Raw genomic sequence first — 16,914 nt, forward strand, 5'->3', positions numbered from 1 at the left:
CAATGCAGGGAGACAGAGGGAAACAAAAAGGAGACAAAAGCAAAAGACAGAAAGGAGATGAGTAAAAGTGGAGGGCAGAGAAACCCAAGGCAAAAAACAAAAAGGGCCACTGAATGTAAAGGGGCTGCAGGAGGGGTCAAAACTAAAAATCATGGTTTAAAAACTAGCATTAAAACACTCTACCTAAACGCACGCAGCATTCGAAATAAAGTAAATGAGTTGACGGCACAAATCATTACAAATAGGTATGATTTGGTGGCCATTACAGAAACGTGGTTGCAGGGTGGCCAAGACTCGGAATTAAACATTCAGGGGTATCTGACAATTCGGAAAGATAGACAAGAAGGGAAAGGGGGTGGGGTAGCTCTGTTAATAAAGGATGATATCAGGGCGGTTGTGAGAGACGATATTGGCTCTAATGAACAAAATGTTGAATCATTCTGGGTGGAGATGAAAGATAGTAAGGGGAAAAAGTCACTTGTGGGCATAGTTTATAGGCCCCTAAATAATAACTTCACGGTGGGGCGGGCAATAATCAAGGGAATAATGGAGGCATGTGAAAAAGGAACGTCAGTAATCATGGGGGATTTTAACCTACATATCGATTGGTCAAATCAAATCGCACGGGGTAGCCTGGAGGAGGAATTCATAGAATGCATACGGGATTGTTTCTTAGAACAGTATGTTACAGAACCTACAAGGGAGCAAGCTATCTTAGATCTGGTCCTCTGTAATGAGACAGGAATAATAAACGATCTCCTAGTAAAAGATCCTCTCGGAATGAGTGATCACAGTATGGTTGAATTTGTAATACAGATTGAGGGTGAGGAAGTAGTGTCTCAAACGAGCATACTATGCTTAAACAAAGGGGACAACAGTGGGATGAGGGCAGAGTTGGCTAAAGTAGACTGGAAACACAGACTAAACGGTGGCACAATTGAGGAACAGTGGAGGACTTTTAAGGAGCTCTTTCATAGTGCTCAACAAAAATATATTCCAATGAAAAAGAAGGGCGGTAAGAGAAGGGATAACCAACCGTGGATAACCAAGGAAATTAAGGAGAGTATCAAATTAAAAACCAATGCATATAAGGTGGCCAAGGTTAGTGGGAAAATAGAAGATTGGGAAAATTTTAAACAACAGCAAAGAATGACTAAGAAAGCAATAAAGAAAGGAAAGATAGATTACGAAGGTAAACTTGCGCAAAACATAAAAACGGATCGTAAAAGTTTTTACAGATATATAAAACGGAAAAGAGTGACTAAAGTAAATGTTGGTCCCTTGGAAGATGAGAAGGGGGATTTAATAATGGGAAATGTGGAAATAGCTGAGACCTTAAACAATTATTTTGCTTTAGTCTTCACAGTGGAAGACACAGAAACCATGCCAGAAATTGCTGGTCACAGGAATGTGGGAAGGGAGGACCTTGAGACAATCACTATCACTAGCGGGGTAGTGCTGGACAAGCTAATGGGACTCAAGGTAGACAAGTCCCCTGGTCCTGATGAAATGCATCCCAGGGTATTAAAAGAGATGGCGGAAGTTGTAGCAGATGCATTCGTTATAATCTACCAAAATTCTCTGGACTCTGGGGAGGTACCAGCGGATTGGAAAGCAGCTAATGTAACGCCTCTGTTTAAAAAAGGGGGCAGACAAAAGGCAAGTAACTATAGGCCGGTTAGTTTAACATCTGTAGTGGGGAAAATGCTTGAAACTATCATTAAGGAAGAAATAGCGGGACATCTAGAACGGAATAGTGCAATCAAGCAGACGCAGTATAGATTCATGAAGGGGAAATCATGTTTAACTAATTTACTGGAATTCTTTGAGGATATAACAAGCATGATGGATAGAGGTGTACTGATGGATGTGGTGTATTTAGATTTTCAAAAGGCATTCGATAAGGTGCCACACAAGGTTACTGCAGAAGATAAAGGTACGCGGGGTCAGTGGAAATGTATTAGCATGGATAGAGAATTGGCTGGCTAACAGAAAGCAGAGAGTCGGGATAAATGGGTCCTTTTCGGGTTGGAAATCGGTGGTTAGTGGCATGCCACAGAGATCGGTGTTGGGACCACAACTGTTTACAATATACATAGATGACCTGGAAAAAGGGACAGAGTGTAGTGTAACAAAATTTGCAGATGACACAAAGATTAGTGGGAAAGCGGGTTGTGTAGAGGACACAGAGAGGCTGCAAAGAGATTTAGATAGGTTAAGCGAATGGGCTAAGGTTTGGCAGATGGAATACAATGTCGGAAAGTGTGAGGTCATCCATCTCGGGGAAAAAAACAAAAAAAGGGAATACTATTTGAATTGGGAGAAATTACAACATGCTGCGGTGCAGAGGGACCTGGGAATCCTTGTGCATGAAACTCTTTTTGGGAGTAAACAAAAAACATTAAACCGTGCCCCCCCAATCTGGGGGAAACACCAAACATTTACAGGCCCTTTTATTTTTCTTTTGTGGGTTTTTTGGGGGGTTTTTTTGGGCACTAAAATCACACATTTTTTTTTTCCAGTGCCCCCTATAAAAGAGGAGGGGGACACTAAAAGCACCAGCAATTAAAACAAATTAACTTAAAAAACATAAAATCAAATTAAAATTTGGTTGCCGGGCGTGACGATGCACTCCAGTCCCTCCGGTGCCCACCTCTCGCGGAAGGCCTCGAGCGTACCGGTGGACACCGCGTGCTCCATCTCCAAGGACACTGTGGCGCGGATGTACACGAGGAAGAGAGGCAGGCAGTCAGGTTGAACGACCCCCTCGACCGCCCGCTGCCTGGACCGGCTGATGGCACCCTTGGCCGTGCCCAGGAGCAGTCCTACGAGGAGGCCCTCAGACCTACCCGCTCCCCTCCGCACAGGGTGCCCGAAGATCAGGAGTGTGGGACTGAAGTGCAGCCAGAATTTCAGGAGCAGCCCCTTTAGATAACAAAACAGGGGCTGCAACCTCGTGCACTCAATAAAAACATGGAACACGGACTCTTCCAGACCGCAGAAATTCCAGTCGGCCTGGGAGCCCGTGAACCGGCTTAAAAATTTATTGCACGGCACTGCTCCGTGCACCACCCTCCAGGCCAAGTCCCCGACAAATAGTGAGAGGACCCCTGCGTAGAGTGCCCTCCATCGGGGACCCCCGCCTCCTCCGGACGGCAAGATGGTCCTTGTGCATGAATCCCAAAAAAAAGTTAGTTTGCAGGTGCAGCAGGTAATCAGGAAGGCGAATGGGATGTTGGTCTTCATTGTGAGAGGGATGGAGTACAAAAGCAGGGAGGTCCTTCTGCAACTGTATAGGGTATTGGTAAGGCCGCACCTGGAGTACTGCGTGCAGTTTTGGTCGCCTTACTTAAGGGAGGATATACTGGCTTTGGAGGGGATACAGAGACGATTCACTCGGCTGATTCCGGAGATGAGGGGGTTACCTTATGATGATAGATTGAGTAAACTGGGTCTTTACTTGTTGGAGTTCAGAAGGATGAGGGGTGATCTTATAGAAACATTTAAAATAATGAAAGGGATAGACAAGATAGAGGCAGAGAGGTTGTTTCCACTGGTCGGGGAGACTAGAACTAGGGGGCACAGCCTCAAAATACGGGGGAGTCAATTTAAAACCGAGTTGAGAAGGAATTTCTTCTCCCAGAGGATTGTGAATCTGTGGAATTCTCTGCCCAAGGAAGCAGTTGAGGCTAGCTCATTGAATGTATTCAAGTCACAGATAGATAGATTTTTAACCAATAAGGGAATTAAGGGTTATGGGGAGCGGGCGGGTAAGTGGAGCTGAGTCCACGGCCAGATCAACCATGATCTTGTTGAATGGCGGAGCAGACTCGAGGGGCTAGATAGCCTACTCCTGTTCCTAATTCTTATGTTCTTATGAATGCATTTTAAGAATTCCGCACCCGCTACACCCTTCACACTATATTTGCCCAATCAATATTAGGATAGTTAAAATCCCCTACTATTACTGCCCTATAGTTTTTGGACCACAGAAATTTGCCTGCATATTTGCTCCTCTACCTCCCTCCCACTGTTTGGGGAGTCTATAATACACACCCAGCAGTGTGAGCGCCCATTTTTTTTTCAGTTTGACCCATAGATCCCTCCTCATAGCTGTAATAGTTTCTTTAATCAATACTGCCCCCCCTTTTTTTTAACCTCCCTCTCTGACTTGTCTAAAATCCTGTAACCAGGACTATTGAGCTGCCAAACCTGCCCCTCTTTCAGCCATGTTTCAGTAATGGCTAGAATGTCATCGTCCCAAGTGTCTACCTGTGCTCTCAGCTCATGTGTCTTATTCGCTATACTTGTTGCATTAAAGTATATACCATTTAGCACTGGAAGACCTCCTTGATTATTACTTACTAACCCTTGTTTGCTCTGTCTTACAGATTCACTTTCTGCATTCCTGCTTTCCATTTTCAGCTTTACTTCCTTCCCTATTGAATTTGCTCTCAAGTGCCCATCCCCCTGCCAAGCTACTTTAAATTCTCCCCAACAGCACTAGCTAAAAACTCCCCGCGAGGATATTGGTCACGGTGCTGTTGATGTGCAACCAATCCAGTTTGTACAGGTCCCATCTCCCCCAGAAGCGGCCCAAATGCCTCACCAAATCTCCAGCCACGCGTTTATCCTGCCTATCCTTCTATTATTGTACTCATTAGCATGTGGCACCGGTAGTAACCCAGAGATTACAACCTTTTGAGGTCCTACCCTTTAATTTTTCTCCTAGCTCCCTAAATTCTGCCTGCAGCACCTCTCCCCTCTCTCTATGTCATTAGTCCCAATATGGACGATGACCTCTAGCTGTTTACTCTCTCCCCCCAGAATGCCTATGTCTGCTCTGACATCCTTGACCTTGGCACCAAAGAGGCACCATACATACCATCCTGGAGTCATGTCTTTTGTTTCTTAACTTTTCCAATTACCATCTCCATTTGCCCTGCACGACCATCTATTTTGTCACAATGTCTTCTGCCTTTTGCCTTTTCACCCTATCACAGACCTTCCCTTGTTCTTCCCTTTCCCTGGCCCTGCCCTTGCTTAAAAACCTGTTACATCTCTCTCATTTTTTCCAGTGCCGACGAAGGGTTGGCGACCTGAAACATTAACTCTGTTTGTCTTGCCACAGATGCTGCCTAAGCTGCTGAGTATTTCCAGCATTTTCTGTTTTTAATTGGACAGAGATAGAGAGTGGAACGAGACAAATACAGAGTGGGAGAGGGAACAGAACTTCACCTCCTAGGTGGCAGCGATCATGTGCAGTGCAGTGAGGGAGGATATGACTACATTTCCCAGGCGGCAGCGGAGCGCGCATGCCCAGTGGCCGGCAGAAAGGGCGGGCCAGCCAGCCGGGGCGGGCTCACGAGCGGAGGGCACTGAGGCTAAAAATGGGCGGCCAGTTAAAGTGAAGGATAAAAAAGCAGCTGCGGGGCTGAGCTGACCCGGGTTTGTTTGGATTTTTCTCGATCGTTGCTGGCGGGACATGAAGTGAAGGCGGTCGGACCCGCCTGAGGGAGAGAGAGTTAGCGAGGCCCCGGGGCCGAGGACTGAGGGAGAGAGGAGTGATAGCCGGGCTAAGAACTGAGAACGCGGAGAGAGAGTGTGAGGGGGGAGAGAAGCGGGGACTGAGGGAGTGAGGGTGCGAGTCCCCGCGGAGTAAGTGAGTGAGAGTGTGAGGCGGGAGAGAGCGGGTCCCCGGGGAGTGAGTGAGAGTGTGAGGGGAGAGAGCGGCGAGCAGCGCCCGCCGCCATGAGTCCGCTCCGGAGCCCAGAACTTGTGCACCAGGCCGCAGCGCGGGCGCAGCCGAGCGGCCGGTGAGGAGCCCGGAGAGAGGGAGAACGATCGGCGCGACATGTTCCGCTGCGGGATCGAGCGATGGGTGAGTGTGCGCGGCCTCGGGCCACGGCCCTCTGACTGAGCCTCCCCCCGGGAGCGGGGTCCCTGTGACTGAGCCCCCCACCCACGGGGAGCAGGGTCCCTGTGACTGAGCCTCCCCTTTCCCCCGGGGAGCGGGGTCCCTGTGACTGAGCCTCACCTTCCCTCGGGAGCAGGGTTCCTGTGACTGAGCCTCCCCTGGAGGCCCCCAGAGAGTGGGGTCCCAGTGACTGAGTCCGCCCCCTCCTTGGGGAGCGGGTTCCCAGTGACTGAGCCTCCCGCCCCGAGAGCGGGGTCCCAGTGACTGAGTCCCGATCCCTGGTGCTGCTGCACCTCCTGTGCATGAAGCAGCTCTTACAAGCGACCCTCCTCCTTTTAGATCTGATCAAATTGTTTTGGGTTTTCAACAACAAATGATTAGAATGAAAGACTTGCATTTCTATAGCATCTTTCATGAACGCTGGACGTCCCAAAGTGCTTTACAGTTAATGAAGCACTTTTTGAAGTGTTGTCACTGTTCTAGTGTAGGAAAAGCCGTGGCCAAATTGTGCACAGCAAGCTCCCACGAACAGCAATGTGATAATGACCAGTTAATTCGTTTTAGTGATGTTGGTTGAGGGATAAATATTGGCCCGGACACTGGGGATAACTCCCCTCCTCTTCTTCGAAATAGTGCCATGAGATCTTTTACATCTGCCTGAGAGGGCAGACGGGGGCCTCGATTTACCGTTTCATCCAAACAACGGCACCTCCGACAATACAGCATTCCCTCAGTACTGCACTGGGAGCATCAGTACAGATTTTTGTGTTCAAATCTCTCGAGTGTGGCTTGAACCCACAACCTTTTGGCTCTGGTGAAGCTGACACCTTATTAGCATCTTATGCACATCTTTTATGCAATCACTTTTTTAAAAAAAAGGACTGCACAGTGCCCATTCCTGTCTGCATTGACCAACTCATGTACAAGATATGCGATGTACTTATTTAAAAAATAATATTGAGGTGAAATGGTGAATGATTTATACCTTGGATTGATTGATCAATGCGACAGTCAGCAGTGTTAAATTATTTGCACGATAAGTTTATTTTTGGGACGTCTCGAGAAGCATACGCTATAAATACAAGTTCCTCAATTCTTTTCGTTAGCATCACTGCATTTTGAGTCTTTGCATGAGTTTTCATCCTGATTTATCTTGTTTCAACCTTGGTGGTCTGCAGTTTTGACTTGAGGCCTTTCACCTTGGTTTCTCAATTTTTAAATGATCTTTAATAATGCACGACATAAAATGGGCTGCAATATTCTTAAATAACTCTCTAATTAGAGCAGAAACTTGTTTGGCAAAAACACCTTCTGTATAGTTTACTAATGACCGTCAAACCCATTCAGAGTAGTCATGTCAACTGCCAATTCTTTACTTTTCCCCCCTGAAATTAACATGTTTTTGGTTTAATTTGTGATAGTTCAGTTTTTAAAATCTATTAGATTGGATAGTCCAGCATCAGTGATGGAATTAGTGATACAACCACCAGTTTTAAAAAAAAAGCAATACATCTTTTGAGGAAAGGAAATCAGATAATGTCATTTAAAAGAATGCACAATTTTCTTGCGTGTTAAAGTTGGAGGCTGCAGGTGGAATTTTGGAAGTATTTCAGTTGCAATCTCCTTATTAACTTAAGGAAGGTTTAGTCAGACACAGTCCTGTGCCAAGTGTTCTGAATCATGTGCTACTGTGTTGTGGCGCTTGATGGATGTGACTGCTTATCTTTCCTCTTATCGCCTTAGAACAATTATCAGCCTATGGATTAAAGATTGGAGAATACTCGCAGTGCAAATTTCAAGGATTTTGTAAGATTTTGTTTTTATCTTTAATCACTGATTTGTGCTGCAGTATAGTTGCACGTGTGCCAGTCATCCTCCATTATTTGATCAACTAGCCATTTTTCAAGTGAGCCAGTGAGCGTTAACGTTGTTACAACTCTGGGCGTATCATACTTGAGCCCATTCTTCACCCGACATCCGCATAGTGCACAAACTGGAAACCTGACTGGATGCAGTTTCTATTTCTGGAGATTTTATAACAAATTCCATACTTCACTGTCTTACAGTCTATAAAATCTCTTTCTAATCAGTTGTCAATTATTTTCAAACAAATATGTGATAGCAAAGCTAATAATTATGCCCCTCACTCAATATTGCACTGAGGTTAAATGATGAACAAACTTTGGCATTTTCACAAAGTACATTATTTTACTGAGTATCTTGGATTAATTTCAAAGTACTTATCTAATCTATTTATAACTTAATTAGAGCCCTATAATAATGATTAGAACCTTGTAATACACAGTACACATTATGGGATGATTTTGTGTCAACGGTAGGTGTTGATGCTGATGTCAATTTTTAGACATTCATGCTGGTCACATAGAAACATAGAAAATAGGTGCAGGAGTAGGCCATTCAGCCCTTTGAGCCTGCTCCACAATAACTTCCACAATAACTTGTAGTTGGCTAAAGTGGAAGACTAATCTCTATGTATTTTAAAGGTGCAATCTAATCAAGTGCTTTATATTTTCTGTATTGCGAGAACACTGCTTGAGAAGTATTCAAACGACATATATATGCGCTAGAAGGACTTTCATGTCTTACTAAGAATGCTTTGCTGATTTCATCTCTGATCAAGAAAAGTGATAAATTTGACCAAGTAAAGTGCTACATTCCGAAATGTTTAACTTTGTAGCAGCATGCAGAAAAACAGGAAGGAAGAAGATACAGAACAGACTTCTGAACATGACCAGTGTAGCAGACAAATACATCTGTCGATTCTGCACTAATTAGTTCATAAAATACTGTTTGACAGAGCAAGTCGAAAAATGTACGAATCACTGATCCATGATTAAACACTCAAACCACAAAGACTGCAAGTATTTTGAATTACAGACTTTAGATAGCATAAACCACAGTATGTTCAAATAACGAGGCCAAAATGTGACAAATTATAAGGTGCAAGTAGCCTTCAGACAAGATTTCAGTTTATTCTGAAAATGTGCGATTATCTAAATTAGTTGCACAGTAACTTCTACTTGTGTGTTGGTAATGGGAAATTGATCAAATAAGAAACGTGCAGTTTAATTTTCTAAGATGGCTCTGCTGCAATCTGATTACTGTACCAATGTGAAACATTGGTTCATCAATAATGTTTGAGAAAATTTGTAATGCTACTTTTTCGGATTAAACCATGGTAAATTGTATTTGGGCTATATGAGTAAAGTTAAGATGCATTCATGATTTTCTTCCCAACAGTAATTCAGAAAGTTCATTATTATATGGTCACTTACTATTGAAATGTACCTGCAATTGTCATGTGTTACCATGCTGTATTTTGGTTTTGTTCTTTAGATTGCAGCTATTCTGTTTCATTTACACTAATTGGGCATTCTGACTGCCTTGTGCTTGTGATTTTCCCCTAAATGGAGCTACCCTGTACAGTGACCTCCAGTGGAGATGGTCAGATAAGCTGGGCAAAAACAGTTTTCCCAAATCAAAGGCAGTAAAAGTGAAACTTATTTAGTAGTTATAATGGGCAGGAACAGTGGTTTGTTTGGGCATTTCTGTATTCGACTTAGTTGTAACTGAAGGAAGTATAGTTTCACCACAATTTTGGCGTGAATGAAATGATGTGCAATATTTCTGCTAGAGTTTGAGCTCCTAATCTGAGTGTTTAGCCAATAATTTGAAGTTTACAGCTACATATTGTATATCAGTTATTTAGATGATTGATTAAAAAGAACTGGACCTTAATTACATACATTTATGTTAAAGCTTCAAAATAACTTTAATGTGGTGGTCATTTAATCGTTCCTTCCCTAGTAGTAATTGGCAGTTAACCTGGATGGAGCAGGTCTGCACGGATCAGGCAGTTACATGAAATGTTTCCTGTAATTCACTATTTGTATATAGAATATGCTTGGAACAAAACAACTTATTAAATCATTGTAGAATGTCATTGAGATCAACTAATTATGTATTTTTGTTGACTTTGTTAACCTCTACAATGTTTGAGGTCTTAATCACAGCCAAATGTGTAATGTCAGCACTAAAATCTTCCACATTAAAAGTCACTGGTAGCTAATGGGGCAAGTGGACAAATTTTGCAGCAATGTATATACGCATCTTCTTCCCAGGTATTCATGTCATGGAACACTTCCTTGAATCATCTGGTGGCTCGGTGGGTAAATAGCATCATTTGGTACATGATGATCTGTATAGATGAAGCAGGTTTCAGATTTGATCCCTGGTCTGTGCTGAGCTAGCTGTTTATGCTCAGCTCACTGGTAAAGACGGTTGTGTCCTTGGCTAGGCATTGTTCATGCTCTTGATGCTGTTGAATAGTATCTGTTGGAAATTTATGACGAGTGGAAGTCTGGGAAGGTCAAGTTTGGTTTTGGCTGTGATACTGTCTGCAGTTGAATAGCACACTAATACTTGCTGTCTGGGATTACAAATGAAGCATGACCACTTGGGCAGTATGAATCATCATCTCCAGGAGAGGTTTGGAGGATAATTGAGAGACAAAAGAAAGCCTAAATGAATTGTGACTGATATGCTATATTTCACTTCTGTTATCTGCATTTGCCATACATGTTTGATTTTGTTTCTTCCACAAATCTGACTTCTTTATCAAATTCAGCTATATCAATTTTATCTGCTCTCTGTTCTTTTAATATATTCTGAGGTAATGTTCTCTGTATTTTTCATTTCTTCCCAGTCTGTCTAATTTTATCTAAGCAATCTTTACTCTTTCAGCTTGTTTATTCTGTGTGTCTATGGATCTCCTTGGAGCCTTTCCTGACACATTACTAAATTAAGCTTTCACTTTCACAGCTGAGCCTCTACCTTTGCTGTGTTTGTGCTGTTGACACTGGTGTCTGAGCTTGCAGAATACCCAAGACATTGCAGAGAAGAAAATGAATTATTCTGGTTTTCCTTTCTTTGCTTTTTGAAAATGCGTTCTATTTTCAGTCTCCGAATTTAGCATTTACAATAGTCGATAAAGTGAAAAGGGTGCAGTTTGTTTAATGAGCATTTGTGCTGTTTATTAAGATGCATCTCGTGTCTGCTTTTGTTGCTGGAAAGACAGTCAGTCCATGCAACTCTTTTTGGGGACAAAAACTAATCATTAAATCAAGTGCCCCCCGATCTGGGGGACACACCAAACATTTTTGTTTTTTTTGTAGTTTTTGTAGTTTTTTTTGCTTTTTTTGGGGGGGCTCTAAAACCATAATTTACAAGTGCTCCCTATAAAAAGGGGGGGGGACGGACACTTAAAAACCTGGCAATTAAAGCAAATTAAGCTTTAAAACATATAAAATCAAATTAAAATTTGGTTGCCGGGGTGATGATGCACTCCAGTCCCTCCGGCGCCCACCTCTCGCAGTCAGTCCATGCAACTCTTTTGGGGGGGGGGGGGGGAACAAAATAGACATTAGATCAAGTGCCCCCCGATCTGGGGGACACTCCAGACACTTAACTGCCCCTTTTTCCAATAAATGTTTTTTTTTGTGGTTTTTGATTTTTTTGGGGGGGGCATTAAAACCATATATTTTACTAGTGCCCCCAATAAAAGGGGAAAGTCAGTCCATGCAACTCTTTGGGGAGTTTGGGGAGTACAAATCAACATTAGATCGAGTGCCCCCCGATCTGGGGGAAGTCAGTCCATGCAAACTGGTGAGCAGCCAACCAGGTGATAAAGCTGACAAGCTAGTTACCTAATCAGTTAAAGTGCAGGAGCTGGTCTGGTAGGGGAAAAGTGACGGCCCTGCTTAGGCAAACATTTGACTTGGAGTTTTTGTATCCTAGATTGGGCTGTATAATGGTTTTATCTTGCAGCTTCTCCCTTGTTTTAAAATGGAACTATCATGTACGTAAATCAAGCAAAATTAACTTAAATTGCAACAGTTAGTTTCTTCTTTTGGTTTTCTAAATGTTCAAAAATTTGCATGCTGTGGTAAATACTCAAATGAAAAGAGCACAAACAGTGTAGATTTGATGTGAACATAGGAAGAGATTCCTTGTAATAGTGGCCCACATTGTAAGTTAAAATGCATGCATTCTCTGTGTGTATCTGAATTAGTCAATTGTCTGATAGTTTTGTGCTGAAAGAAGATAGGGAGTTGAAATGACTCTTGAGCCAAACAGTGACTCAGCCGACATTGCTGCACTAGCAGCCCGCTATTCAGGTTCAGGAATTGTGAATGATTTCGTGCAGCATTTCTGAGCAGTACAAAAATAACACACACTGCCATGCACCAGTATACCTGCAGGGAATGTCACAAGTTCCTCTGTTTTGCAAACAGTAGTAGGGTGCATGGTTGTGAAGTTTAGATGCTAACCTGTTCTTGTTCAGGTAATCTTATAACAAAGTGGTCTAAATGGGTCCACAGGTCTCCTTGACAGTCTCACTAGATTAGCAGCTGCTTCATTAATTTCCTTGGAGAGATGCCAGGTTATTGCAAGGTCAAAAAAGAGAAACGATGATTGGCTTTTTTTTTGGTATACTACTTTTTGAAAATTGTTCACCTGTTATTTACTGATATCATTTACAAAGTTTGACAGATCATCTCTAGCCAATTGAATTTTGCTTGTCTTCTCTGAGCTAGATTTTAAACCAATATATCTGTAATGCTGCATTCACCGTTGTTTACTCCAATAATAAACCACACTTTAAGCTCGCAGTGGTGTTTTAAACTGTTATCCAAATGTAGGATCTCGTGTATAATCTCAAACATTTTGACCATCGTGAAAGGACTACTTGTGACACCCAAGTGTCCATGTGTCGTTCAGTTCCATCTGCCAAGCTGAGGGATTAGCTAAGGCAGATACATTTTGAATAGAAACTGTAATTGAGAGCTCTGGGCTGACAGACTCCCCATCTCATTGATCAGTTTCCAGAGAAAGAGACTGGGGCCAAGTTTCGGCCTGAGTTGCTCCTGTATTTTTGGAGCAACTGGTTTAGAACGGACTATCTTAGAAATTTGAATTCTCAGCATTTAGTTTGTTCCAGTTCTAGTCAGTTAGAACAGTTTCACTTTGGAACAGAATTTTTTTTTCAAAGGGGGCATGTCCGACCACTTACGCCTGTTTTCAAAGTTTAGACAGTGAAAACTTACTCCAAACTAACTTGGAATGGAGTAAGTGAAGATTTTTGTACATTCGAAAAAACCTTGTCTACACTTTAGAAAATCAGACGTAGGTTACAAATTAGGCGTAGGGAATGAGGGGGAGGGGGGGGAAGGGAAGTCATTAAATCCTACAATCAATCCTTAGTTATACTTATACAAATATTACACAAATAAATCCAACCTGAATAAAAATTTATAAGCAAGGAAAAGATTAAATAAACCATGTTCCTACCTGTGTGAAATAGCAGCAGCCTTCGAGCTGCTGTGCTTCAGGCAGGCCTTTCATGTTGGAGACAAGCAGGGGTGTAGAGTCAGTGTCTCGACGGCAGCGGCAGCAAGCAGCCTTCGAGCTGAGTTGCGGAGCTTCAGGCAGGCCTTCATTCCGTTGGTGGCTGGCCGGCAGCTGAAGATTCAACACCGGGCGCACTCAGCTTTCCAAGGGGGTTGAGGCCATTCAGCCATGGCATAGGAGCGGCTTCAGTGGCTGGCCGGCAGCCGAAGATACAGCAGCAGCCTTCGAGCTGTGAGGGGACTGAGGCCATTTGGCCACGGGATAGGGCCATTGTCAGTGACTGGACGGCAGGCAAAGACACAGCAATCAAGCAGCCTTCGAGCTGTGAGTGGGACTGAGGCCATTTGGACAGGGAGAGGCAGCCACATAGACAGTTTTATACTTAAATTTGCAGAATGTATTATGCAATGGTTCCCCATCAATTCACTGCATAGGAGAGAATTGATTAGAGCTCACCGCACCAGGAACGTCGTAGACCGTAGGTTGATGGGCAGGAGACCTTACCCACATCGACAATATCGAGCCAGGCACTCACACCTGGACATGAGCGAGGCTGATTGTGTGAAAAGGCTGCGTTTTCGCAGAAGTTGTCATTGAGATCTGTGATATGGTGAGAGCAGATTTGCAGCCCAGAAGCAGAACGCCAACTGCCCTGTCTGTTGCAATGAAGGTAACAGCTGCACTTTCTTTCTATGCCTCGGGATCGTTTCAGGCTACAACTGGGGATGTGTGTGCCATCTCTCAACGTGCAATACATGCCTGCATTTACCAGGTCACGGCTGCACTGCGCAAAGGAATGACTTCATCAATTTCCCAATGACTGCACAAGCGATCCATGAGAGGGCTGTGGGCTTCTTCAGGATTGCCGGCTTCCCAAAGGTACAGGGCTGCATTGATTGTACCCACATTGCCTTGCGAGCACCTGTGGAGGATTCTGAGCAGTACTGAAATAGGAAAGGTTTCCACAATGCAGCTCCTGTGTGACGACAAGCAGCACATGTCAGTTGATGCGAGAGACCCTGGTAGCACCCACGATGCGTTCATCCTACACGACAGCGTTATATCTGATATGTTTCAGCAGCATCCAGAAGGGCAGAGCTGGCTACTGGGAGACAAAGGGTACGGCCTGACCACCTGGCTCATGACACCCCTACGCGTGACAGACAGAAGCTGACCGTTAATACAACATAGAAACATAGAAAATAGGTGCAGGAGTAGGCCATTCGGCCCTTCTAGCCTGCACTGCCATTCAATGAGTTCATGGCTGAACATGCAACTTCAGTACCCCATTCCTGCTTTCTTGCCATACCCCTTGATCCCCCAAGTAGTAAGGACTACATCTAACAACTTTTTGAATATATTTAGTGAATTGGCCTCAACAACTTTCTGTGGTAGAGAATTCCACAGTTCCACCACTCTCTGGGTAAAGAAGTTTCTCCTCATCTCGGTCCTTATCCTTAGACTGTGACCCCTGGTTCTGGACTTCCCTAACATTGTGAACATTCTTCCTGCATCTAACCTGTCTAAACCCATCAGAATTTTAAATGTTTCTGAGGTCCCCTCTCATTCTTCTGAACTCCAGTGAATATAAGCCCAGTTGATTTAGTCTTAGTTGATTTAGTCTTTCTTGATATGTCAGTCCCGCCATCCCGGGAATCAGTCTGGTGAACCTTTGCTGCACTCCCTCAATAACAAGAATGTCCTTCCTCAGGTTAGGAGAGCAAAACTGTACACAATACTCCAGGTGTGGCCTCACCAAGGCCCTGTACAACTGTAGCAACACCTCCCTGCCCCTGTACTCCAATCCCTTCGCTATAAAGGCCAACATGCCATTTGTTTTCTTAACCGCCTGCTGTACCTGCATGCCAACCTTCAATGACTGATGTACCATGACACCCAGGTCTCGTTGCACCTCCCCTTTTCCTAATCTGTCACCATTCAGATAATAGTCTGTCTCTCTGTTTTTACCACCAAAGTGGACAACCTCACATTTATCCACATTATACTTCATCTGCCATGCATTTGCCCACTCACCTAACCTATCCAAGTCACTCTGCAGCCTCATAGCATCCTCCTCGCAGCTCACACTGCCACCCAACTTAGTGTCATCTGCAAATTTGGAGATACTACATTTAATCCCCTCGTCTAAATCATTAATATACAGTGTAAACAGCTGGGGCCCCAGCACAGAACCTTGCGGTACCCCACTAGTCAGCGCCTGCCATTCTGAAAAGTACCCATTTACTCCTCCTCTTTGCTTCCTGTCTGACAACCATTTCTCAATCCATGTCAGCACACTACCCCCAATCCCATGTGCTTTAACTTTGCACATTAATCTCTTGTGTGGAACCTTGTCGAAAGCCTTCTGAAAGTCCAAACATACCACATCAACTGGTTCTCCCTTGCCCACTCTACTGGAAACATCTTCAAAAAATTCCAGAAGATTTGTCAAGCATGATTTCCCTTTCACAAATCCATGCTGACATGGACCTATCATGTCACCTCTTTCCAAATGTGCTGCTATGACATCCTTAATAATTGATTCCATCATCTTACCCACTACCGATGTCAGGCTGACCGGTCTATAATTCCCTGTTTTCTCTCTCCCTCCTTTTTTAAAAAGTGGGGTTACATTGGCTACCCTCCACTCGATAGGAACTGATCCAGAGTCAATGGAATGTTGGAAAATGACTGTCAATGCATCTGCTATTTCCAAGGCCACCTCCTTAAGTACTCTGGGATGCAGTCCATCAGGCCCTGGAGATTTATCGGCCTTCAATCCCATCAATTTCCCCAACACAATTTCCTGACTAATAAGGATTTCCCTCAGTTCTTCCTCCTTACTAGACCCTCTGGCCCTTCTTATATCTGGAATGTTGTTAGTGTCCTCCTTGAGGACCATTGGCATATTGAAACAGCGATTCCGATGCCTGGACCATTCCGGAGGACTGTTGCTATACTCTCCTCAGATTGTCGGTCACTTCACTGTTGTGTGCTGCATGCTTCATAACTTAGCCATCATGAGGCAGCAGGAGCTGGTAGTGGAACCAGAAGACCTACGTGAGGGTCCAGTGCATGATGATTGTATTACGGAAGAGCAGGATGTGGATGATAACGATTATCAGGAAAGCATGCAAGTGCTTGATGCCGGAGCACGAGGTCGGAGGAGGGCCATCCATCGTGCCCCTTTAACGATTGCTCGAGCCTTGCGCCAGCAGCTCATCCGTGAACGCTTCAACTACTGATGCCTGAGGGCTCTGCGACCACTTTTGCGCATGGACATGTTTGTTCTTTGCAGCTGTACCTACGTTGTGTTGTGTTAATGGAACATGAAACAGTTTTAATGAAAAAATATTTTATTGAAAAGTTAACGTCACTAATAAAATATTTGTTGTATCAAACTATACTTTTCAATATGACTCTTGAAGATCACTTTAAAAACTTTAAGATCACTTAAGTTGTAAAGTTACAAAACTTACAAAACAATTTCAATTTGGAAAAACGCTACTATAGCTACATCAAGAACAAGAACAAAAGCAGCAAAGAAAGGCTGCAACCATGTCTCA

General features: G+C 43.8%; 1 protein-coding gene across 7 annotated transcripts in view; it reads left to right on the forward strand.

Annotated features, from left to right (window-relative positions):
* Nucleotides 1-5,340: 5,340 nt before the first annotated feature.
* The window catches only part of atp11c (ATPase phospholipid transporting 11C), a 169,999-nt gene continuing 158,425 nt past the window's right edge, over nt 5,341-16,914 (forward strand). For all 7 annotated transcript variants that reach the window (XR_011593599.1, XR_011593600.1, XM_070882889.1 and 4 more), the window contains exon 1: nt 5,341-5,881. Coding sequence is in view for 5 of the 7 variants with exons in the window: in XM_070882889.1 (XP_070738990.1) it covers nt 5,855-5,881 (27 nt within the window). In the remaining 2 variants the exon portion in view is untranslated. The remainder of the gene's footprint in view (nt 5,882-16,914) is intronic.

This window comes from Pristiophorus japonicus, chromosome 6 (assembly GCF_044704955.1).
Source record: "Pristiophorus japonicus isolate sPriJap1 chromosome 6, sPriJap1.hap1, whole genome shotgun sequence".
Lineage (NCBI taxonomy): Eukaryota > Metazoa > Chordata > Chondrichthyes > Pristiophoridae > Pristiophorus > Pristiophorus japonicus.